This window comes from Artemia sp. Qi Xiang Cuo, chromosome 9 (genome assembly GCF_049724085.1).
Source record: "Artemia sp. Qi Xiang Cuo chromosome 9, ASM4972408v1, whole genome shotgun sequence".
Lineage (NCBI taxonomy): Eukaryota > Metazoa > Arthropoda > Branchiopoda > Anostraca > Artemiidae > Artemia > Artemia sp. Qi Xiang Cuo.
In genome coordinates, this window is record NC_142802.1 from 50,344,323 (window position 1) to 50,371,220 (window position 26,898).

The window sequence follows — 26,898 nt, forward strand, 5'->3', positions numbered from 1 at the left end:
TTGATCTAGGTTCACTTAGAGTGGCGCGCCACTCTAAGTGAACCTAGATCAACCCAACTTTTTGGATATATCTCTCACTATGACTCTGTTTGTGTGTCGTGTCTGTGCATGTCTCGTCTCTATGTGTGTGTGTCATCTCGGTGGGTGTGTTGTCTAAAAACCAGTCTGGTTGAAAACGTGGAGTTTTCGTACTGCTCACTTTTTTGCAATGTGTAGGAACCAGCGGGGAATCCCCACTCGTTTGGAAAGGTGCCAAGGAAATGCATGCAAATAGCATGTAGTTTAAAATTGTGTTTAATCACGTTTCTTGAATGATTCAAAATGAACTTTGAAAAATCAAGAAAATGTAACTGTGATAAGGTAAACCATTACATAACTCTACTGTATGAGTAAGTCTAGATATATTAAACTATTTCTATTCAAAATGTACATTGAAATATCAAGAAACTGTTACTGCGACAAGGTAAACCACAACCAAACACTACTGAAATAGTCCATATCATCCATTTAAGATATAAAATCTCGAAATCATTTTTGAAAAATCAATAAAATGTTACGTTAACACTTTAAACCACAACCAAACACATCTGAAATAATCCAAATTTTACATATACATGAAAAAACTCAGCTATTAACTTTGTAATAACACTAAATTGTAGACTTCACAAGGTAAACCACAACCAAACACTACTGAAATATTCCAACTCTTGCATTTCAACGAAAGAAATTCAAAATGAACTTTGAAAAATCAAGAAAATGTAACTGTGACAAGGTAAACCACAACCAAACACTACTGAAATATTCCAACTCTTGCATTTCAACGAAAGAAATTCAAAATGAACTTTGAAAAATCAAGAAAATGTAACTGTGACAAGGTAAACCACAACCAAACACTACTGAAATATTCCAACTCTTGCATTTCAACGAAAGAAATTCAAAATGAACTTTGAAAAATCAAGAAAATGTAACTGTGACAAGGTAAACCACAACCAAACACTACTGAAATATTCCAACTCTTGCATTTCAGCGAAAGAAATTCAAAATTACCTATGAAAAATAAAGAAAATGTATCAATCATAAGATCAACCAGAACCAAACACGACGGAAATAGACCCACACTGGAATTTCAGCGAAAGAAATTCGTAATGAACTTAGAAAAATCAAGAAAAAGTAAATGTGACAAGTTAAAACAATAACAAACACTACTGAAATATTCCAACTTGCATTTAAACGATAGAATTTAAAAATGAACATTGAAGAATCATGATAATGTAACCTTGACATGTTAAACCATGACAAAACAAATTTGAAATATTCCAACTCATGTTTTTCGACGATAGCAGTTCAAATGAATATGCAAAAATCATGAAAATGTAACTGTGACAATGTAAACCACAACCAAACACTACTGAGATAGTCCAACTATTTAATTTCAAAGAAATAAATTCAAAATTAGAATTTAATAATCAATAAAATTTAACTCTGACACTACTGAAAAAATCAAAATATAGCTTATCAACTATAGCAAAACAACATGTACTTTGATTTATCGAGAAAATGAAACTGTGACAAGGTAATACACAACCAAACACTACTGAAATATTCCAAATCTTGCATTTTAAGGAAAGAAATTCAAAATGAACTTTGAAAAATCAAGAAAATGTAACTATGACAAGGTAAACCACAACCATACACTACTGAAATATTCCAACTCGTGAATTTCAAATAAAAAATGAAAAAATTAAAATTGAATAATCAATAAAATTTAACTATCAAAACTTAATCCACAACCATCCACTACTTAAATATTAAAACTCTTTCATTTCATCGAAAGAAAATTAAAAATGAACTTTGAAAATCAAAAAAATGTAACTAATATAAGATAAAACACAACCATACACTACTGAACTATTCCAACTATTGCATTTCAATGAAAGATAATCAAAATTAAGTATTAAAAATCAAGAAAATGTAATTTTGACATGGTAAAACACAAACATACAATCCTGAAATATTCCAACACTGTAATCACTACGACATCAATTCGAATTTAACATTGAAAAATCACAAAAATTTAAGTTTGCCGAGGTAAAACACACCCATTCGCTCATTAAAAAGTACATATCTTTCACGTAAACGATATAAATAATCAGAGATCAATTAAATAACAAGACAATGTAAATTATACAATGTAACAAATACGCAAACAATATTAAAATAGTACAACTATTGTATTTAAATGAAATAAATTCAAAATGAACTTTGAAAAATCAAGAAAATGTAAATGTGTCAGGGTATACCACAACCAGACACTACTGAGATATTACAACTCTTGCATTTAAACGAAAGAAATTCAATATGAACTTTAAAAAATCAAGAAAATGTAATTCTGACAAGGTAAAACACAACCAAACACTACTGAAATATTCCAACTCTTGCAATTCAACGAAAGAAATTCAAAATGAACTTTCAAAAATCAAGATAAATATAATTTGACTATGTAAACCACAATCAAACACAACTCAAATATTCCAACTATTTCATTTCAATAAATGAAATTCAAAATTAACTTTGAAAAATTAAGAAAATGCAACTTTGTCAAGGTAAAGCACAACCAAACACAACTAAAATATTCCAACTCTTGCATTTCAACGAAAGAAATTCAAAATGAACTTTGAAAAATCAAGAAAATTTAACTGTGACATGGTTAACCACAAACAAACACTACTGAAATATTCCAAATCTTACATTTCAACGAAATAAATTCCGAATGAAACTTAAATGAACAATAAAATGTAACTTATAAAAGGTAAACCACAAACAATAACTTCTGAAATATTAAAAATCTTGCATTTCAATTAAACAAAGTCATATTTAACTATTAAAAATATTGAAAATTTAAAATTGTCAAGTTAAATCACATCATATCACTACTGTAATATTCCAGCTATTGTATTTCATCTAAAGAAATTAAAAATTAACTTTGAAAAATCAAGAAAATCTATCTGTGACAATTTAAACCACAACCAAACACTACTGAAATATTCCAACTCTTGCATTTCAACGAAAGAAATTCAAAATGAACTTTGAAAAATAAATAAAATCTAACTTTGACATGGTAAACCACAACCAAACACTAATGAAATATTAACACTATTAAAATTCATCGAAAGAAATTCTAAATGTACTTTTAAATTTCAAGAAAATTTAACTGTGACAAGGTCAACCGCAGCCACTCTCAGCTGATATATTCCAACTCTTGCATTTCAACGAAAGAAATTCAAAGTGAACTTCGAAAAATCATTAAAATGTAACTCTGACAATGTAAACCATAAGCGAACGCTAATGAAATATTCCAACTCTTGCTTTTAAACGATAGAAATTAAAAATGAAATTTGAAAAAACAAAAAAAAGAATATGTTAAAAAGAAAACCACAACCAAACACTACTGAACTATTCCAACTCTGGCATTTCAGATAAACAAATTCAAAATCAACTTTAAAAAATCAAGAAAATGTAACTGTGACAAGGTAAACCACAACCAAGCACTACTGAAATATTCCAACTCTTGCATTTCAACAAAAGAAATTCAAAATGAACTTTGGAAAAAAAAGAATATTTAACTGTGACAAGGTAAAACTGAGTCTCTCAATCCCCGTAAAGATCATTTAAAAGATACAAAAACTAATAAATTAAAACAAAAAATTAGAATTTAATGACGAAAAAGAAAAGAAAAACCACAATGAAAAATTAAAAAGAGACTCTCAAACCCCTTAAAGCTCATATAAAACATAAAAAAACTACTTATTTAACACAAAAATTTCGTTTAATGACCATCAAGTAACGGAAAATCACACGGAATTAGGCAAATTATTCTCTCAAACCATATAAAGATTTTTTAAAAGATACAAAAAATGTCTACCAAGTAAAGAAAAAACCGCACGGAATCAGGCAATTGAGTCTCTCCAATCCCTGAAACATCTTATAAAAGATATAAAAACTACTTATTTAACACACAAATTTCGTTTTTTATGACCACCAAGTAAAGGAAAACCGCACGGAATTAGGCAACTGAGTCTCTCAAACTCTCTAAAGCTCTTTTAAAAGATACAACAAATGACCACCAAGTAAATAAAAACCACACGGAATCAGGCAACTGAGTCTCTCAAACCCCATGAAGCTCTTTTAAAAGATACAAAAACTACTGATTTAACACAAAAATTTCGTTTTTAATGACCACCAAGTAAAGTAAAACCACACTTAATAAGGAAAATTAGTCTCTAAAAACATTTAAAGATCTTTTAAAGGATAAAAAAACCACTTATTTATCAATAATTTTTATTTTTTCATTAAAACCACTTGAATAAAAATCACACGTAATCAGGCAACTGAGTCTCTTAATCCCAGTAAATATATTTTAATAGATAAAAAAACTACTTATTTATCAAAAAAATTTCGTTTTTAATGACAACTAAATAAAGAAAAACCACAATGAATCCGGAAACTGTGTATCTCAATCGCGTAATAGCTCTTTTAAAATATACAAAAACTAATTATTTAACAAAAAATTTTCGTTTTTAATGACCACCAAGTAAAGAAAAACCACACGGAATAAGGCAACTGAGTATCTCACACCCCTTAAAGCTCTTTTAAAAGATACAAAAAATACTTATTTAACACAAAAATTTCTTTTTTAATGACCGATCAAGTAAAGAAAAAACACACAGAATTAGGCAACTGAGTCTCTAAAACCCATTAAAGATCTTTTAAAAGATACAACAAATGATCACCACGTAAAGAAAAACCACACAGAATCAGGCAACTGAGTCTCTCAAACCCCTTAAAGCTCTTTTAAAAGATACAAAAACTACTGATTTAACACAAAAATTTCGTTTTTAATGACCACCAAGTAAAGGAAAACCACACGGAATTAGGCAACTGAGTCTCTCAAACTCTGTAATGCTCTTTTAAAAGATACAACAAATGACCACCAAGTAAAGAAAAACCACACGGAATCAGGCAACTAAGTCTCTCAAACCCCTTAAAGCTCTTTTAAAAGATACAAAAACTACTGATTTAACACAAAAATTTCGTTTTTAATGACCACCAAGTAAAGTAAAACCACACGGAATTAGGCAACTGAGTCTCTCAAACCCGTTAAAGCTCTTTTGAAAGATACAAAAACTGCTTATGTTACACAAAAATTCCTTTTTTAATGACCACCAAGTAAAGAAAAACCACAGGGAATCCGTCAACTGAGTCTCTCAATCCCAGTAAAGATCTTTTAAAATATAAAAAAAATAATGATTTAAAAAAAAATTTGCTTTTTTATTTACCATAAAGTAAATAAAAACCACCTGGAATCCGGCAACTGAGTCTCTCAATCCCCGTAAAGCTCTTTTAAAATATACAAAAACTACTTATTTAACACAAAAATTTCGTTTTTAATGACCACCAAGTAAAGAAAAACCACACGGAATCAGGCAACTGAGTCTCTCAAACCCCTTAAATATATTTTAATATATAAAAAAAATACCAAAGAAATTTTATATTCTAATGACCATCAAGTAAATAAAAACCACACGGAATTAGGCAACTGAGTCTATCAAACTCTGTAAAGCTCTTTTAAACGATACAAAAACTCCTTATTTAACACAAAAATTTCTTTTTTAATGACCACCAAGTAAAGGAACACCACACGGAATTAGGCAACTGAGTCTCTCAAACCCCTTAAAGCTCTTTTAAAAGATACAAAAACTACTTATTTTAACACAAAATACAAGCAAGCAAATAACATGGGAATTCCTATACACGCAAGCAAATAACTGAGTTATTTCTCACGGCTAAACCACGACAAAGCACTACTCTCGTGGAACTCAATTCCCATTTAACTCAACCCCCGTGCAACTGAATCCCCCGGGGAACGGACCCCCGGGCTAACCGACACCCCCGGGCACCGGTCTCCCATGTAACTGAACTCTCGTGCAACTCAACCCTCCATGCAACCCATCCCCCTCAAAACACTTTTCAGCCATTTCTTTTTAAATTGACAATACTTTCCAAACGTTACTTATGTGTTATACAGACCACATCGGCGAGGTAAAGCTAGGTCAAGTCACAATGTTTTTCTATCTTTACTTTTCAATTAAGCTAATGAATAATTTCTATCAATGTCTATTGTAAGCGTCAAATCTATTAAGTATCTGAGCTTATTCTTTGTATTGTTGATGCACGCATCTCATTCTTTAATTACCTGTGAGGCATTCTTAACCATCGCAATACCTTTACGCAAATATCTTTTCGCAAAAAATTCGCAAATCTCGTAAACTAAAGTCGTAATTACCCTTTTCATAAACATTAGTCCTTCTATTAATGAACCCATGAAGCGAAAACCAGTCTTATAGCATCACACAATCTCGCTCCTAGCTCCAAAAATGGAATGCATGTAGCGTTCGTAGTAATAGGTTTAAAAACCTATTAGCCAAGTTAAAAAAAAACCTACTAATCAATTTACAGATGAATGACCACGGATTTAACCTAAAAAAAAAACTTATATATCATGAACTAGAAATCTACGTCAGAAAAACTTGTCCTTAAATTGCGTAAATCTCTTGACAAAGAAAGAGTGTAATGACCAGTAGAATAGAATATCTATCAGAAAAAAACCTGTTTGGTACGGGGGCGTCGTAGAATAGCATGGTATTTGCTATATGTCTCGTAGAAGTATTTGCTATATGTCTCGTAGAAGTATTTGCTATATGTCTCATAGAATAACATGGTATTTGCTATGTCTCGTAGAATTCATTATTAGCATTCTACTAACATACATTTATTTGAACAAACACATAATGATCACATATTGCATTGATTCTTGATGGCCTTTTTTAATCATTTTTGTAAGATAAAAAACCAGTATTCTTTTCAATAAACCGCCTTAACATACATTTATTTGAACAAACATATAATGATCACATATTGCATTGATTCTTGATGGCCTTTTTAAATAATTTTTTTAAGATAAAAACCAGTATTCTTTTCAATAAACTGCCTTAACAATCATTTATTTGAACAAACATATAGTTATCACATTGCATTGATTCTTGATGGCCTTTTTTAATCATTTTTTAAGATAAAAAACCAGTAGACTACTCTTTTCAATAAACAGCCTTAACATACATTTATTTGAACAAACATATAGTGATCACATAATGTAATGCACAAATATTCTTCTAAAAAAGTGGTTGATAACACATGCGTTACTTCAAGGCTGTCACCAGGATGGGGGATCAGGATGACTCCATCCCCATAGAAGACCGATAATTATAAAGATTTTTAATCCGTGGGAATAGCAATCCTTCTCATACAATCAAAATTTTGTATTAAAGCTATTGTGAAAATTCTTGTACTATTGTTTTATTGTTCACAAAATTATGACCGAGGTTCATATTTGTTAAAATTTTAAATAGCAATCCAAAATCTTAATTCCTAAGAAGAAAATCTGGAAAAGGGTTTACAGATATTCTAATTAATAAACAGGGAAATAAAACATGCCCACTAAAAATGAACAACATAGATAGAAACAAATATTGTCCAACAAAGAAGTTTTTCTAACAGGAATCATTCTGTATATGAGGCGGGTTGCCCCTTTCTGAACCCCTAACATTTATACTAAAGCTTTATAGTGGTTAAAAATACTTCCGGCCCCTTGTATTTAAGCAGTCGTTCTTAAAGAATTGGGACAAAAAGTTAAACTTTAGCGTAAAGAGCAGGGGATTCAGGGGGTGGCGTCTCATACAGAATAACTCCTGTTCGTTTAAAGTTTGTATGTGGTTTTTTACTTTCATTTGAGAAAACTTGTTTTGTTTTTTTCAGTTAATCACAGTAAAACAGTTTTTGAGTTACCCAGTAAAGCCAGTGTTTATTAATAAAGCTAGGTGGTTTATTGTGGTTTTTCGTTAATAAAGCCAGGTGGTTTATTGTGGTTTTTGTTAATAAAGCCAGGTGGTTTATTTTCTTATTATTTATTGGTGCTGCTAGACTTCAGTAAAGGACTCTTATTTACACTTGCTGTTATTTAGGTCAAGAGAGATTTAATAACATGACCCGAGTTTACTACAAAGAAGCAGTAGGAGCCTTTATAGTATTTGACGTGACAAGAGCAGCAACCTTTGACGCTGTTATGAAATGGAAACAGGATTTGGACTCGAAAGTTCAATTACCAGATGGGAGTCCTATACCATGTGTACTTTTAGCTAATAAGGCAAGTTTATTCGTACATTAAAACTTATTATTATAAAGCCAAATAAATATCTGCCTATTGATATTGCAATATCTGCCATACTGCAATATGAAAAAAAAACTGTTCAACCAATTGGTTAAGCAACCAATTGGTTAAGCAAACTGTTTTTATGAGTGGGGGGGGGGGGGGGGTCTTAAAGGGTATCTTTAGGTATTAGAGACATTTACAGGTAAAATAAAAATGTATTACTAACATGGAAATCATGCTATTTCATGAAGATCTAACGACAATTTTTTTTTTACCTCCAACCGAAAGTTTCCAACCAATCATACACGCTTCTCTGTCCTCAAAATATTTCTGAATAGCCCACTGTCCTGTAAGCGACTTTTATTGTATTCCAAAATTTTAATGATCCATGTCAGCCCTTATTTATTTTTGAGCCTGACGTCGTTTTTTAAATTAAAATTTTATAATAAAAGTACTAGAGATATAGAGCGAAGGCGAGTAAGATTTCTCACCAGGGAAACTTAAGAAAGGCAAATTTTTACCACACACAGGAAGGCTGTCTGGAGCAAGAAAACAAAATCCATTAAAGCCCATAAGGATGCCCTCATCGGCTGCGCGAGGCAAGATGCGTCTGAGCCCTTCCCTCTAGAAAAATTTGAAAATGAAAGCTAAGCTTTTTCAGATGTTTTCAAAAACTTAAATTTTAAGTTTATTTCTTCTAAATTAGCCTGGCAAACAAAATAGCACGAGAACGAATGATCTCAGAAACTGGAACACTACACTAAAGCTCGTACCAATATCCTTATGCAATTTTGATTTTTTAGCGCAAGTAAACGTAGTTTTCTTACTTTTATATGCCAGTTCTTTCTTCTTTACTCTTTTCAATGGTACCTTACTTTCAGATAGAATGAAAGCACATAGGTTTAGCCATTTGTAGCTTGGGTTGCTCTGAATGGTGGCTGGCGCTTACCCCCCTGCAATTATCCCCCCGGAAAATACCCCCCCCCCCCGTGGAAAATAAGCCTTTCCAAATTTGAGAATTTTATTTTAGTTTTTTTTTATTTCCGTAGGGGGAAGGAATTTTGGTACTTGTGTATTATGCGCCACTCGCTCAAGTTTACGCTGTGTAATTTTGCCTCTCAATTACTCGGACTACAATTAGCCATGTCTTGATGCCTACTGCAAAATACTTCGAGCCAGTATACAGTCGAAGCCATCAGCCTCAACTGATACAGCTCAACTACTATCGTTGAGATATTAAAGATAATTCGTAATTTGTTTAGAGTTGATATTTGTATTGGTGTGAGTGAATTAGTACACAATTTCAGCCTGTAAATTAACTATTGAGACTTATTTGAAAATTTTTCTGTTTTTGGAATACAGAATATCTAGATGTAGTGTTTTTATTTATGGAGAACGCAGTTGTTTTTTTTTTACAGGACCTCTGTCCAGTCTGGAAATAGTGACTTCGTCACCATTTTCTTGACAATAGTAGTCCAAAATAGCAAGAATGAAATGACCTTTTTTAAAATGAAAATGAAATGACCGTGGGAACACTGGACTATGCACATTACCGTGTATATAGCATGTTCTTGAAATTTCCTGTTTTCCTTGACTTCATTGTTTTTCTTGTCAAATTCATTGTCTCTTTTTTTTCTAGTGCGATCAACCAAAGGAGGGTATAGCAAATAGTCCTAGCAAACTTGATGATTTTTGTAAAGAGAAAGGATTTATTGGTTGGTTTGAGACTTCAGCTAAAGATAATGTTAATATTGAACGTGCCGCAAAATTCCTTGTGAAAAGGGTAAGTAAAAAAAAAGAACAAGTCTTCACAACAAAACCTACCTTATTTAAAAGAAACATATGCCACACAATTATTCAGATATAGTTATTATACACATTAATTGGTGATCCAACAGAAAAAGGGGGAAGAGGTTTAGGGGCTGAAGTTAACCTCTTTCAGAACAATTGTTTGTACAGAAATCTTGCATACAATCAAGCGGAATGACAAGAGCGTTTACTGTTTTGTAAGGTCAATTTTCCTAACAGGCATAAAAATGTCAGAAATTTGCGAGTGCGGTATTTTGAATGGCATATTTTAGTATTTACCGTCATTATGATCTTTCTTTGAAAGTAAATAACTAGAACTCTTGGCAAGTATATGGCGTTAGTGTATCATTTTGAACACAACAGCATTGATAAAATATAAATCGACAAATCAAACAAATGTCATTATTACAGAGAAGTGAGGCTTACAATTTATTTCATGGAATGGTTTGTTACACAGTTATAGTGTTGAAATAGAAACAGACAGCAATTGGTCTTTGATAGGTCACTAGAACAAGTGAGACTTTGAATGATAAAATGCACAACTTAATTTTCCCTAGGACAATATAAAGCTACTGATGGGTTATGAAAATTCAGCCAAAAAAGCATTAATAATAACAATTTATTTATAACCCAAGAAACATAGTACAATAAGTATTAGAATGTGGAGTATGAAAGAAATTAAAAATACACAAACAAAAAATATTAACTATAGAAAAAAATTTAAATTATTATAAAAATTTATAGAAATTATTATAGAAAATTAATAGAAAACATATTATAGAAAATTAAATTAATTTTATAGAAAAAAAGAAAAAAAAATATAGAAAAAAAACTAACAAGATGATTATAAGGAGCGAGTCGAACAAGAGCAGTACTTGAGAGCTCTGTAAAGAAAAATCTGAAAATGTTATGATTAAAAAAAACATCTTGTTTTGAAAAAGCAAACTAAAACTTTCGTGTGAGGAAACTGGTCATGATTAAACAGCTAAAAAATCCTTAAGTCATTACGCACTTTTTCACTCCCCAGTAAGATTCACTACTTTTGAATAAGTACCTTTTGAATTACTACAGCTGATGTATGAATGAATAAGCACGTAATTTTTCAAAAAATATAATTAGGGACAAGGGTTTTCGATTAGCTTTATGGAAAATAGAAAAGGGGCGCACCGCCCTCAAAGGGCGGCCCTGATAATGCTCAGATACAACAGCTAGTTTTTAAACTAACTACCATTCAGTATTTGTCTGCTTTTTTCTTCTTGAAAATAAATTTATGAGTTCTTTATTGTTTAAACTTATGTTAGCTTCTTTGGCATAAAGCTTCAGAAGAGGGACAACAAATCACTCAACTATAGAGCCATAGAGTGACCCATCAGTTACATTTCAGGGACCTACTTACTTTTGGACATTTGTCAGCTGTGGGCCATCACTAAAAATGACAAGAAAAATGACCAAATGTCTATCTTTCCAATCATGGAAAAGGTTCACAATACCTGCTTTAGAACAGCTAAAGTCATCACCCAAAGAACATAACCCTTTAAGCCCATAAAAGCTGATACTTATGCAATAACCAACAAATTATATAATATGTTACTAATTATGGTTGGCTACATATTGGGGAAATTAATGATTTGGTAATACAAAATTGCATTGTAATTTTTCCATCTTATAAATGTCAAGGGACTAATAAAACTGTGTTTTGTTCATAGCCATACCTTACTTCAGAATTGTATATATACCTATGCTAGCAGATTTTCTATTGTATAGATATATCCCTATTACAGTAGATTCTATCACAATCCTCTTCGCCAATTTTATAGTTTCCTGAAACATAATGTATAGAAATGACAGTAGGAGGGGCTCTCAAAGTTCAAAGCAACTTTACCAGATAAATTCCGTGATTCTTGACCTTTGCATGACCAAGTGGCAAAACAAAAACAATATTGTCCAGAGTGTAGACTACGAGTTACATGTAACTCAACTAAATGTGCTAATTGTGACTCACACAGGGGCCGAAAAGTGTGCCAGGATATATATTACCAATTGGAGTAACTCCTGGATGTGCCTTGATTGCTCCACTAAATCCAAGGTAAATCATACTTCTTCTCCGGGTCTTTCTGTACCCCGTTCTGGCTTCCCTCGAACGCCTCGTACCCCCGTTGAAAGAAAAGAATTCTTAGCATCCTAAGTGACCTAAGCAGTCCTACTCCTTTTCCTGACCCTCCACTCAGCCAACTTTCTTTTTGAACAGAAAAACCAAACGTGCCTTACGAGGCTGGGCCTAGTTCAGTCGATCATACAATTTCCCTTGCCCCTCATCAGCGCCAAGATCTTGAAGTTCTTCCCGAACGCTCAATGCACGTATCGTGCCAAGCCACTGAATGCAGCATGGATAAATCTGTTAAAACGGAGAGCGTCATGGCAGCCCCCTCCTTACAGCCAGATTTTACACAAATATTGACTTTAAAAGAAAAGTTAACGGATGTGTTAATGCTTATTACAGATTTTTTTGTCAATTTATAAAAGTGATTCAAGAAGTCAACCTACAAATAATTCCATCCCAAACGAGGTAAATAACACCTTAGAATCTCATAATCAAAAAAGTGCATCGCTCTCAAGCTCAATGAATATTAATGAAGGAGCAGAGGATTATGTTCATCAACTTTAGCCACTACAAGTGACATAAATCTTGAGTTCAGAAATTGTACCTGACCTTGAGAACTCAATCACAGATGCCCGGATTCGTTTTGACAGTACGGAAGTGAATTGCAAATTAGGAGATAAATGTGATTTTAGACATGATCGTGCTCCAGGCAAGCTGCAGGAAAAAAGTATTCCTGATAATAGTATTATAAAAAATTGCAAGTTTTTTAAGCAAGGAAATTGCAAATTAGGTCCAAAGTGCCCTTATAATCACGGATCTATTACCCATGACCTCAAAAAGCGAAACGAAGCTAGTCTTGGAGTTTGTTCCCGTTTCTTATATAACAAGTGCGACCAAAACAAGTGCTCGTTATTGCACTTATGTTGTTTTTACCTCACTGGCAATATGTTAAAGCAAAGTGTAATTTTGACCATGTTCCTTTATTAAAGTTAGCATCAAGCGGGCGTTGTTCCGAGTGTGATAACCTGCATATCTATGTCCCCTCTTCCTTTTTGCAAATAAAATCAAGCTGCAAACAAAGCCAAGAGCACAAACTTGGGGAGTCCCAGCTGTTACCAGTCAAAGATTCCACAGTGTAAGCCCCTTTTTTAGGCAGCACTACGGATCCATTCCTCCCTTGTTAAATACACCTCATTACCTCAACTCCCTATCCGATACAAAGCAACATGCCAACAGGTACCCTCTTCCCGAAACGGCCCTCCAGCCCAGAAATTTACTCAAGACCAGTCAAATCACCATCACAGACATTACTGCAGCCAAACCCTCCCACGATCCCATCTTACTCATATCCCTCCCAGTCACAAACCCCCTTGCAAACCCTGTCCTCTCCATGCACTCAAGATGTCGTTGACTGGTTCGAGCCTCCACCTGTCATTTGACAAAGTAAATCCCATCTCCCCCTTTCTTCTATCAACCCCCCCCCCCCCAATTCGACTCCTTCTTACCTTGTCTCCACGAAACCCCACCATTCGTCGTTTATCCCTTTCCATTCGTCCATTCGTTTCATCCCTCGTGCCTACCCTGTCAACGGGACTCAGGTCTGAGACTTTTGTATTTAATAATTGTCTTGTAATAAATCCAATTGTTCTCACTTCCCATCAACAGGAAACAAGTTGCACCTTCCTCATCATGCTTCGTCCATATCTTTGCCCGTCCCCCACCCTCCAAATCCCCAAGGTAAATCCTTCTCTTACCTTTCTTCTCCAAAGCATCCTAATATTAAATTAAAACCCCACCCAGGAAATTCTCAAACTCATCAAGTCTCCCTGTCGCGATTCCCCAATCGGTTTGTTTTTCGTAAACTTTTAGTTACTAATGCTGAAAGTCTTGATTTTGAAAAGCTTGCCGATCTCGAGGTGCTTTCAGAATTAAATCTAATAGATATTAAAGCTATTACCGAAGTACGGTCCCATGACCCAGGGTCCCTGCGCCTGACAAATTATTCAGAGTTTATTAAACTCCGTCCTTTAGACCACCCACTCGGAAAAAAAGGTGGCGGTCTTTTGTTGTTTACTAAGAGTAAACTTTACCCAAAGGTTATTTGGGTCCCTAGTTTATCCGAGTATGATAAAATCCTCTGGCTAAGTATTAGACCAAGAGTACTCCCTTGTTAATTTAATATTATTGCAATAGCTGGTTTCTATTACTCCTCAAATCAAAATAACGATTTAAAACGTAAATTCATCCAGCAATTGTAGATTTTGTTATTTCTAAGTACCCCAATGCTGGCCTTTTTTTAGTTGACGATGCGAACGACCTTAAAATGGATTCATTTTGCTCCTCACTTAAAGTAAAGCAAATTGTTAAAATACCAAAGACTCGAGGAAATACCTCTCTTAATGTTACTTTAACTAATATGTATAGTTTTTACAGCCCTCCCTCAGCTTTGTCCCCATTAGGTGGAATTCATCATCTTTTGATTCTTTTATCCCCCCATCCTCAAATTTTAAGCATTCTTCCCCAATAACTTATGGCATTTATCGCCCCCTTCAAAATTCTAGTCTTCTTTCTTCTGGTATGTGGCTGAATGCTGAAGATTGATCTGATATTTATATTTTTAAAATTCTTGATGAGAAAATGGCTACAGTCCACAAAAAGCTAATTGATAAATATCAAATTTGTTTCCAGAAAATAGATTTAAAAAGGTGCTCCAGTGATAAACCCTTTATTAACCAAACTATAAAAACACTAACTAGAACTCAATTGAAGCTTTTCAGAAATGGTAAACCGGATGAAGCCAATAAACTAAGAAAATCAATTAAAAGAGAAATTCGTAAATTGGCAAGATCGTACTACAAAAATAAGGTCGAAGAATTGTTCACTAACAAACCAAAAAATTGGTATTCAGAAGTTAAAAAGCTGTGTGGCAGGAGACTTGAGCAGCTTAACTTCAATCTACTCGAGTCCCCTGATGTTACTGCCAATAATCTGAATAAATTCCTCGCTTCCATTGTCCAGAGCCTTCCACCATTGATCAGCCAATTACCAACAGGAGCCCTTTCCCCTTCTTTTCCCACTGTTTCCCCGTCTGAGATAGAAAGAAATATTGGAAAACTAAGAAAAACAAGTGTCTGTCCTTTGGATATTCAGTTTCCTCTTATTAGTGCCTTCAGTGTCTTCCTTTTTAAGCCATTGTCTTTCCTGTTATTTAACGAGATTACTGAGTCTGGGCAAATTCCAACAAATTGGAAACTGGGTTTCATAACCCCTTTGAAAAGAAAAACGGAAAGCCTGGTTTTGAAGGCGTTCCTCCTATTGCTATTACTCCTATTTTCTCGAAACTTTATGAAGGATTCCTTGCAGATTGGCTAAAGGAAAAAATAGAACCTCTTACTGACCTGAGGCAATTTGGGAACTTAAAATCCACTACAAGTTCCCACTACCTCGTTTCTCTTATTGACCACATCGGAAAAATCCCCGAAAAGCCTAATTCCTGGCTAAATATAATTTCCATTGACCTTCAGAAAGCATTTGACCTTGTTAACCACAATGTTTTAGTTGGGAAACTTGTCAGCAAGTTTAATTTTGATCCCTTACTGGTGAAATTGGTTGCCTCCTTCTCAACAAATATATCGCAGGTTGTCAAATATCAGAATCATTATTCAAATCCTCTCCCTGTCGAAAGGGGGGACGCCCCCCCCCCCAACGTACTCTAAAGTAGTGTAATTTACTTAATTAACGTAAGTTTGCGTTAATTAAACTTGCTCCTAATGCAAGTTTATCAAATCAACCTATTTTGCGCCCCCCTAAAACAATACTGGATCGCCCCTGCATACCTCAAGGTACTCTCTAAGATCCCCTCTTTTTCAGTCATGATTAACGGCCTCGCAAAGGAATTTCCTCACCGATGAGAATTTGTTGATGACCTAATGGTTGTTGAAATTTGCTTCAGAAATCTAATAAGCGACCCTATGAGTATCCTGAATGAAATTGGAGATGAGGCCTTGGACTTAGACATGACAGTAATCCCCTCTAATTCCATGATAATGCCAATTTGTTTCCTCAAATCCTTGCCCTGTTTCCTCAAATTTTCATTTAAACTACTTGGCGTCACAATTTCTTCAAATTTTAAGTGGGACATCTACGTTAAAGACATTTGTCCATAGAGCTAATGTGTCTATCGCCCTTCTTAAGCTCCTAAATAAATTTAGCGTCCCCTCTTCCCACTCCTTAAGGATTTACGCGTCTTTTGTCCGCCCGCATCTCGAATACGCTTGTCCAGTTTGGCACCCTGGTATCTCTCGTGAAGAATCGGAAAAAATTGAATCAATCCAATAAAGAGCCTTGCGAATAATTTTCAAAGAAGGCAAGGTGCCATACTCTCTGCTTAAAAAAAAAAAACTAGTTTGGAAACCCTTGAGCGAAGGAGGGTTTCATTGTGCCTCCATTTTGCAAAAAATGCAATAACAAACCCAGTCATCCCATTTTATTTTATTTCATTAGCATTGCGGACAGCAAGTATTTTCACCAAACGTCACTCCCCATCCAGATTACGGCCGCCTTGAACTGTTTCTGAGCCCATCTCTATTTTGTCCCCCATTCCCTGCATTACTTCCAGATATGAGAAAACTTTTGTCCCCTTCATCACACAAAAAATGAATAAACATCCCACTAGTTTTTCCCTTTTTGTTTTTTTTTCTCTTTTTTTGGCTGATGGGGCTCCCCAGGTTCTTGCACTTATTTGCTTACTCCCCCCCCTCTTCTTTTTAGTTTCCCTTTTAATTTTTATTATATTTTATGTTTAATTCTCTTTTTTTGTGTTTATTCACTTATTTTTGTCCCCTTCCCTCCTTTTTGACCAGTTTTATCTTTTTAACTCTTTTATTGACATTATGCAGTTAAATTATTGAAACTCTTTTAGTGTCCCTTTTAATTGTATATATTTATACCTTGTTCTTTTTTGTACTTATTCGCTTATTTTGCCCCCCCCCCCCTTTTAATGTCCCTTTTAATTCTTTTTCTGACTTTTATTTGTTTAAGTTTGGTTTGACCAGTTTATATCTTTTTTATTGACTTTTTACAGTTTAATTATTGACTCATAAATGATTATTCATTATGATTTTTATTTTTTGTTGTTGTTTTTTGCATTTTTGCCATATGATTTATTGACTCCTAAGTCCGAATTTGGCCCTTCGTGGGCTTGTGATAGATATTTGTTTTAAATAATTATCTTACGTTTTCACATAAAAAATATACTTCACTCAGAGCAGGATTTGAAATTTCAGGGTGTTTTTCACAGCTGAAAAAAAGTTTGGAAGAATAGGAAGACAAGTCCATGAACCAAGATTAAAATATTGGGAGCTACATTGATGACAGAGGTCAAATATGGTGGAAGCATGGGCGCTCCAAAAACCAGAAGAAGATTTGCTAGATGTTTTCCAGACAAATTGCCTATGGACTGTTATAGGCACCAGGCTGACTGACCACATTTCAAACAGAAGGCTGTACAAAAAATGTGGTTCAATACTGCTTTCTAGGGCTATGAGAGAAAGTTTCAGATGGCTAGGGCACGTTCTGCAGACCAAGAATGACAAATTGCCAAAGATTGTCCTTTTCGGCCAACCGTTTTGTGGCAAATGGAAAGCAGGTTGTCCACAGTTGGGAGTGTTGCAATGGGAAAGATTTAAGGGAAATGGGAACTTCTTGGGCGGGTGTAAAGAGGAAGGCTTTGAATAGATAGGGATGGAGGAGGAGCGTGCGTAGTTGAGTTGGCCTTAGGCAGATTGGTGCTGTGGTGAGTTGTTAGTAGCAGTAGCAGTGTTGTCTGATAGAAGGCTATATATCAATGTTTATTCCCTGAGACCAGGATTAGTTTTAGTTAAGCCTTATTCTGTTTATCAGCTCATTAAAAAGTTAACATGCTATTTATTTATTGTTGTTTTTTTTAATTAGGCTATTGAGCTATTAAGTTAACAAATGATGAATTTATATTACAGATACTAGAAAATAATCAGTGGCAAGAAAACGACCCAGAACAAGATACAACAAAGGTTTCATTGCGCAATCAGCAGGACAACAGAAACAAGAAAATGTCATGCTGTTGAAAATGAAATAATAGATATATTTAATTGTGGTGCCAGCCAGCGTTGTGTCCAGGACAACATGGATTACTCAAAAAATTTTCATTAAAATCTCTACACACTGCTGACGATGAAAATAATAATTTTGCTGGGATTTGATGACGAGTTATCATATGATATCCATTTTTTAAATCAGGTTAAAGTTTTAGTTTTACGAATTTTATAGAAAATAAATTTTTGAACTCCTAAGTTCTTTATAGTGATTCAAATAGGATTGCCAAAGTGGATTTGAAACCTTGATTTTTACTACCTATGTCTTCATTGCATGCTTTCGTTTTGAACATTACCTAAATGTGTGTAAATTTCAAAGATAAATAAGGAAAAATTGTTTTTGGACTGAAGTCAGATCAATTAAGTCCACTTTTCCAGTCTTCTAGAGAAGAGACAAAGCTGATTTCATGTATCACTATTCCCGGATGAACCTTCATCATACAAATCTTAGAAAGGGTGGTGACTCCTCCTACTTATATACACAGGCACAATCGAAAACGCTTGAGTGTTGTTTACTTTTGCACATCCTTTCAGAAAAAAAGTGATGTCGTGATAGGACCATTCTTCAGAGGGCAATTCCTAATGTTACAGACAGTGAACACAACCACTTTTAGACTCTAGTAATCATTTAGAATAATTCTTTTTAATTCATTTTTTTTATGGTTGTTATTTGAGTTTATTACACAGTTAAGTAACAGTGTCTAAAGAGTCACAAATTATTAGTGTGATAAAGCTAAAATCCAAAAATGATTGAATTACTTGTTTACTGATAGTGATGAAAATTGCAAAACAAAAAAAAATCCTTTGTTCCTACGTAATAGTAGTGACGTAATCACATGGTTATGCACAAGATTATCAAAAGGCATGCAAGGATAGCAGCGTTTCTTTGTGATTTGGGTCATAAAGAAAAAGAAATCGAGGAAAGACAAATATCATTGTTTTAAAGGCAGCTCCCAGAACTTGTTGGATTCTAAGCCAGATTTTTTTTCAAAGTTATGATCATTTTTTCTAGAATCTCCTTCCAACATTCTTGTTTGGACTGTTTTCCATCTTGAAAATGCTATTTACCAAGCACAACTTTTTGTCCAAATTTATGAAGAGCCAGATCACTAAAGGGGAGGGGGAAGGTTGTATATGGATTTAGAAAGCCTTGCTGTCTTGATATTTGGGCTGTTGATCCATTCCTGAGAGTTCCATTCACCAAGCTCAACAAATTTCCAAGACAGCTATAAAGAATACAATTTTTTTTCTGCAAATTCTTTCTTTCCTCTACTAGACCATCTCTTATCATTATAAAATGTATAACTACTGCTCCACTATTTTCTATTTTTTCTGAGCCCCCTCCTGAAATTGTTCACTTTAAGATAAAGAAGTATACTTCTTCCTGTCTTTCTCCAATAAGGTATAGTTCTTAGCCAGCTCTAGCCAATCTGGCCATAAACATAGGATTCTTTGTGATCAGCACTAACCTTAGTCTGTTCTTACTATAGCACAAAGCATGACAACTAAAAGCTTTTGCATACTGATTCCACTCTAGTCCATGCACCTGCAACCTAGTTCAGTGGTAAAGGACATGCTCCCCTTGTGTGCAACAACCTCTTTCCCTGCCGTGTAAAAAGTGGGGTAGCAAAGTGGCAATGCTACTTGGCAGTTTTCAAATTTGTTGGTAGATTTTGTCTGAAAATACTGTTTTTACATAAAAAAAACTTTTTCTCAAAGAAAAGCTGTCAAAACAAGCTCTGCTGCTAAAGTGTCAGCAGCTTTTGGAATCACTGCTACTGGCAGCTTTGGAACTTGTTCTATACCTGCTCCTTGCTTATGATGCAATTTCCTTTTGTGTAGTTTTTATTTACACTGAAAAAAAATTAGCCAACTTCTGTCTTCTGGTTTGGGTGAAGTTTTACTTGAATTTGAACAAATCTGTCATGCATAAAAAAGAAAAAACGTGTTTTCAGATTCCTCATCAAAATATCTTTTCAGACATCCTTGATGGTTATCTCAAATGGAAGTTCTTTTTCAATATAGATAACATCACTGCAACCTCCTGGATGCAGGGTTAAACCAGGCAGTGCTTTGGAAGAGCTTACTTTTTCATAGAGCATTTCACCAGCAAGGCCTGTACATCAGCATCAATATTATCTGATAGCAATCAGACAATCTTTAGATATTTGGGAATTTACCTGAGGTACTTCGGACCCCATTTCTTCTGGTAAAAACTCCAGAAAAAATTAAATCAAGGAATGGCAGTGTTTAACTAAGTATCTTGCAGTTCCCTTTATGGTAACCCACCTCATGGGAACATACTTTGTAAACTTGTTTTGAGGTACCTTAACTTAGTATTGGCACTAAGAAATTTTAGAACTAGCTAGACATCAACTGAACAAATTACATTGCAGTGATGGGGGCTAGCCACCCCTAAATATACCATTTTCTAAACTTATTAGCCTACAAGCCACCTATATGCAAAAATATCCTCAACAGAAAACAGTTGAAACTTTAAAAGAATAGGGATAGGATATTCAAAGGAGGTAGTTATTTGATACTGTACTAAAAGAAATATAAGCTATTTCCTCAGGCAGGGATAATCAATCTATGGCAACAGCTTGTGAAATTCTAGAATATGGGCTATTTGTTATCTTTGAAAGTAATAGAGCTAGATGAATGAAACTGTCTAGAATGGATCCATATCCTTAATTAAACCTGGTGGAAGTCTTTTGATGCACCTACCCCCACCTATTCCCCTCTACAGGGCACTAGATGAATTCATACAAACTTTGCATCATAAAACTGAAAGTTCAAGAAAGAGACCTATAGCAGAAACGAGGCCCAAGGAAAGATTCTTGAGACTGATACATTTGCTAATTCCTAATTTATAAGGTTTTACAGATTTTGCAAAAATGTATCTTAAATTTGAAAAAAATCCCATGGCTTAATTTCTATTTAATTATTGGGATTATGCTTTCAAATATTAAAGTCACAGAAAAGTGGACTCAAATCAAAGGAAACATATATTTTTTCAAAGTTATAAAAGGTTAAGCTTAAAGGCATGCTTTAACCTAAACTTGGAAAGTGCTGCCCAGCCTTGGACATTTGGTCTTAAAGTAAGGAAACAACATCTAAACCATTCACAACCTCTATAATGGGTACATTCAATTTAAGGCAAGAGTTGCAAAGCTGAATAATTGTAGTTGAATAGGCTAGGAAAACTAAAAAAGTTTTCCTAGATTGTAGTTAGTTAATCCTATTTAGCCTAGTCCCAACCATCCAACCCCACTAATCTGAAACCACATCATATTAAAGATTTGGAACCTACTGACCATGTTTACAAAGGATACATTTGGTAAAATTCTAGACAAGCTACTTCTTGCTATCTTGAAAAGTGGTTAGGAATATAAAACTTTCAGTAATAAATCAAGGACCAAAAACATACTCCAGCAGGGTATTGCCAAGCTACAATGTTAACCTTTTCTGATTTCTATGTCTTATAAATTTGTTTACTTGACAGGTCTATTACCTATTGGAATAAAGACAAAACAACATTATACCTTAATTTTCAGTTTCCAGCTCCCTTTTCTCAGGTTTTATTTCTGAAAATGCAACTCCTGTTAATTGAGTCAAATTTTACGCCATATCAATAGTTTTTTTCATAATTTAGAAAATGTACTTGCAGATTGTCAAAACCTCATTGAACAAAGTTGTGAACCTGAAAATACTTTTCTTGTACTTCATTTAAACAGAAGATCTATTTTGAAAGATTTCCTATTTTAAAACAAAGCCTTATAAAGATCGTCAAAGGTCAGTGCCCCTTAGAGGGAGAAGGAGTAGAGGTAGGTACTTCAAAATACCTTCCCATAACATACTTTAGTCTGTGGATCTATCCCTGAAAGTTTCATTTGGTAAAATCCTAGTTTAGCTACTTTTTGCTATCTTGGAAAGGGGTTAGGTTAGGAAAATAAAAATTTCAGTCATAAATCTAGGGCAAAAAACATACTCTGGAAAGGTATTGCCAAGCTTCTATGTTAACCCTCTTCTGATTTCTAAGACTTCAAAATTTGCCTACTGGACAGGTAGGCAAAATTTCAAAAACCTATTGAAATTTTGACAAAACAACATTTTACCTTAATTTTCAGTTATCAGTTTATTTTTCTCTAGTTTTAGTTCTGAAAATGCAATTATTGTTTTTTGAGTAGAATTTTAAGCCATATCAATGGGTTTTTTTCTAAATTTAGGAAATGTATTTGCAGATATTTGAAACCTCACAAATTGGGATTGAGCAAAGTTGTGAAGCTGAAAACAGTTTTCTTGTACTTCATTTAAGCAGAATATCTATTTTGCAAGGTTTCACTTTTATAACACAAAAACTTTTAAAGGTCATCAAAGGTCAGGACCCTCTAGAGAGAGAAGGAGTGGAAGTAGATACTTCAAAATACCTTCCCAGGACATACTTTGGTCTGAAGAAACATCCTTGAAAGTTTCCTTTTCCTAACCTAACCCTTTTCCAAGATTAATAAAAAAAACAAGTTTTTTAAACTGAAAGTAAGGAGCGACATTAAAACTTAAAACGAACAGAAATTATTCCGTATATGAAAGGGGCTTTCCCCTCTTCAACGCCTCACATTTTACGCTAAAGTTTGACTCTGTCTCAAAAATTTATTCTAATAACCAAAAAAAAACTTAAGCGAAACGAGCGCGGTATAGTGGAGGGGACAGTCCCTTTCATATACGGAATAGTTTCTGTTCATGTTATGTTTAAATGTCGCTCCTTACTTTCAGTTAAAAAAACTTGTTTTTTTTAGTTAATTTCTGATCGTTTTTTAGTTAATGCAGCTTTTATTTTGGCTCACCGTCATTGAATAAGTAAACAAAATTTGCATAAAAATTTTACTTTTCTTTTGCTAAATGGCTCTCTCTAAATTTGGTTCTGACGTAATTTACAAATTAACTTACGTAACGAACTTCTATATTCGTATATTTTTCTTCTGGCAAAAAATAAAAAGTTGCAGATTTTTGCAGATATGAGCTTGAAGCCTATGTAATAGAGTTTTCTGATATGCTGAATCTGACGGTGTGATTTTCATTAAAATTCTTTCACTTGTAGGGGATGTTTCCCCCTCTTTAAAAAATCGAGTAAATTTTCTCAGGCTCGTAGCCTTTGATGAGTAATACTAAACTTAATAAAATTTATATATTTAGAATCAGCATTATAAACACATTCTTTTGATACATTTATTGACATCAAAATTCCGTTTTTAAAAGTTTCGATCACTATTGAGCCGTATTGCTTGTTTTTTTATTGTTTTTTTTTATTACGTATATGTTATTACGTATATGAGGGGGTTCTCCCCTTAGTCAATACCACGCTCTTTACGTTAAAAGTTAAAATTAATTTTGATTCACAAACTCCTGAATCACAAAGCCCGTTTAATTAGAATAGATAGCTCTTTGAAAGCACTAAAAAAAAACTGTAGCGTAAAGAGCAAGGTATTGACTTGGGGGAGAACCCCCTCACATACGTTATAATTTCTGTTCGTTTTAAGTTCTAATATTCCTTCTTACATTTCAGTTGAAAAAACTTGTTTTTTTTTATTTAATTTCTGATCGTTTTTTTAAATAATGCTTGGAAATCCGGCGCCCCCTTCATAGAAATGTCCCTTACCCCAAAGAAACATCCTCCACGGAAATATTCTCCAGAGTAACCCCTCCTCTAGCCCCCCCCCTACAGAAAAAATCCTTCCTGAAAATGGTTGTATACTTCCCAATAACCAATAAATAATGCTGGAAAGTCTGGCGCCCCCTTCATGGCAATTTCCCTTCCCCCATGAAAAATTCCTTCATGAACAGATCCTCCAACATAACCACCGACCCCCCCATCCCGCCCACAAACACAAAAAAAACCTCCTGAAAACATCTGTATACTTCCCAATAACCAATACTATATGTTAACATTGGGTAAAGTTCATAACTTTTAGCCCTCCCTCTGGGAACTTCGGGGGATTAAGTCATCCTAAAAGACATATTTATCATAGTTTCGATCATGCTGAACATAATGGCTATCTCAAAACTTTGATCGGGTGACTTTGGGAAAAATAAGCGTGGGAGGGGGCCTAGTTGCCCTCCATTTTTTTGGTCACTTAAAAAGGTCACTAGAACTTTTAATTTCCGTTCCAATGAGCCCTCCCACGATATTCTAGGACCACTGGGTCGATACGTTCACCCCTGGGAAAAAAAACAACAAAAAAACAAAGAAATAAACACGCATCTGTGATCTTTCTTCTGGCAAAAAATGCAAAATTCCACATTTTTGTAGATAGGAGCTTGAAACCTCTACAGTAGGGTTCTCTGATACGCTGAATATGATGGTGTGATTTTCATTAAGGTTCTATAACTTTTAGGGGGTCTTTCCCCCTTGTTTTGAGGCGCGTAAATTTTCTCAGGCACGTAACTTTTGATGCGAAGCACTAAACTTGATGAAATTTATATATATGAAATCAGAATTGAAATCTGATTCTTTTGATATATCTATTGGTATCAAAAACCCGTTTTCTAGAGTTTTGGTTACCATTGAGCCGGGTTGCTCCTTACTTACAGTTCGTTACCACCAACTGTTTGATGACAAAAAATAGCTAAACTAGAATTTTGCCCAAAACTACTTTAGGTACTTTTGGCTATCTTGGAAAGGGGATAGGTTAGAAAAACGAAACTTTCAGAAATGGGTCTACAGGCTAAAGTATATCCCAGGAAGGTATTTTGAAGTACTTACCTCCACTCCTTCTCCCTCTATAGGGTTGTGAAATTTGCCTACATGACCAGTCTATACCTATTGGAATTTTAACAAAACAACAATTTACCTTAATTTTCAGTCATCAGTTTCTTTTTCTCTGGCTTTAGTTCTGAAAATGCAATTCCTATTATTTGAGTAGAATTTTAAGCCATATCAATGTTTTTTTCCCAGAATTCAGAAAATGTACTTGAATATCTATAAAACCTTATAAATTGGGATTGAACAAAGTTGTGAGGCTGAGAAAAATTTGTTGTACTTCATTGAAGCAGAAGATCTATTTTGCAAGGTTTCACTTTTATAACACACAGATTTTTAAAGGTCAGGACCCTCTAGAGGGAGAAGGAGTGGAGGTAGGTACTTCAAAATACCTTCCTGGGACATAGTCTACTTTAGCCTGTAAACCTATCCCTAAAAGTTTCATTTTCCTAACCTAACCCCTTTCCAAGATGGGCAAAAGTAGCTAAAGCAGAATTTACCCCCACCCCCTAATGCAGAAATATATACCCTGAATTGGAAGATATAGGGGGTGGGGGCTAAAATTCATTTCCAATAAAAATGATTATTATATTTTTAATCAGCATAAAAAAAGGCATCAAACAGTGTATTCACTTTATACCTAACTCAATAATATGATTTGGTATATATTTACCAGCTTCTGCAGTAAACTATGCCTAGAATCTGGTAAATTTTTACCAAATCATATTATTGAGTTTCAAATAAAGTGAATAGCCTATACCATTCAATGTCTATTTTTATGCTGATTACAAATATAACAATCATTTCTATTGGAAATGAATTTTAGCCCCCCCCCCCTATATATGTCCATTCAGGATATATATTTGACCATATGGGGGTGGGGTTAGGTTAGGTTAGGGGGGGGGCTGAAATTCATTTCCAATAATGTATTTCTACAGTAGGGGTGGGGGGGTGATGGCAAATTTTATTTCTGATATGAATGGGAGGTAAGTTTAAACTTTACCCCCACCCCTCCCTAATTTAGAAATATATACCATGAATTTGCATATATAGGGGGGGGGCTGAAATTTATTTCCGATAGAAATGAATATTATAGCCTATTCATAATCAGCATAAAAAAAGGCATCAAGTGGTATATTCACTTTATGCATAAGTCAATAATATGATTTGGTAGATATTTACTAAAAAGGCATTGAATGGTGTATTCACTTTATTCCTAACTCAATAATATGATTTGGTAAAATTTTACCTAGAATCCTACCTTAAATTCTAGTAAACTGTAATTCATCGTAATTTTTTAGAGTCAGAACCATATTTTTTTAAGGAGCCAGAAGATGTTACATTCCCTCTCTTCTGAAGAGTACACGAAGAAGAGTCTCTTCTGAAGACCTAGGCCTATAGGCTAGAATACCTGATAATTTCAGCATATTTTATTTTCAATGGGTTGTCCAAATAGATTGATGAATTTTGCAATAGTCTATGTCATTAAGTTTATCATAGTTTTTTTATCATGAAATAATAGACAGCGGAATATCAACTCTTTCTAATACCCAAAACCTTTACAACAACAGGTTATTCCCGGGGAGGGGGAATACAAAAACGCAAAGTGCCCATGTCAAACCTTGGAAATCACTAATCAATAGTGGGGGTCACCCATTCCCAAAATTGCAATTAAATTGCAATGTAAATGATATGCAATATTAGTTTGGCAGAAATGGGCAAGCATCAACTTTTAATGCAATTAAATAAAAAAAAAACAAGTTTTTTAAACTGAAAGTAAGGAGCGACATTAAAACTTAAAACGAACAGAAATTATTCCGTATATGAAACGGAC

At 34.1% G+C, this 26,898-nt stretch overlaps 1 protein-coding gene and 1 long non-coding RNA gene across 7 annotated transcripts in view; one reads left to right on the forward strand and one right to left on the reverse strand.

Annotated features, from left to right (window-relative positions):
• Positions 1-19,007, forward strand: part of LOC148948764 (uncharacterized) — a 79,898-nt gene extending 60,891 nt beyond the window's left edge. For all 3 annotated transcript variants that reach the window (XM_089094659.1, XM_089094661.1, XM_089094660.1), the window contains exons 4-6: positions 8,079-8,260; positions 9,906-10,049; positions 18,173-19,007. In XM_089094659.1, coding sequence (XP_088950785.1) covers positions 8,079-8,260; positions 9,906-10,049; positions 18,173-18,280 — 434 coding nt within the window. In that variant the 3' untranslated portion in view covers positions 18,281-19,007. The remainder of the gene's footprint in view (positions 1-8,078; positions 8,261-9,905; positions 10,050-18,172) is intronic.
• Positions 1-26,521, reverse strand: part of LOC148948763 (uncharacterized) — a 96,306-nt gene extending 69,785 nt beyond the window's left edge. Inside the window, exon 1 of one of the 4 annotated variants that reach the window (XR_016142237.1) lies at positions 26,476-26,521. This is a non-coding gene — a long non-coding RNA (uncharacterized LOC148948763). The other 3 variants (XR_016142236.1, XR_016142235.1, XR_016142238.1) reach the window with 3 other exon arrangements.
• Positions 26,522-26,898: the final 377 nt, after the last annotated feature.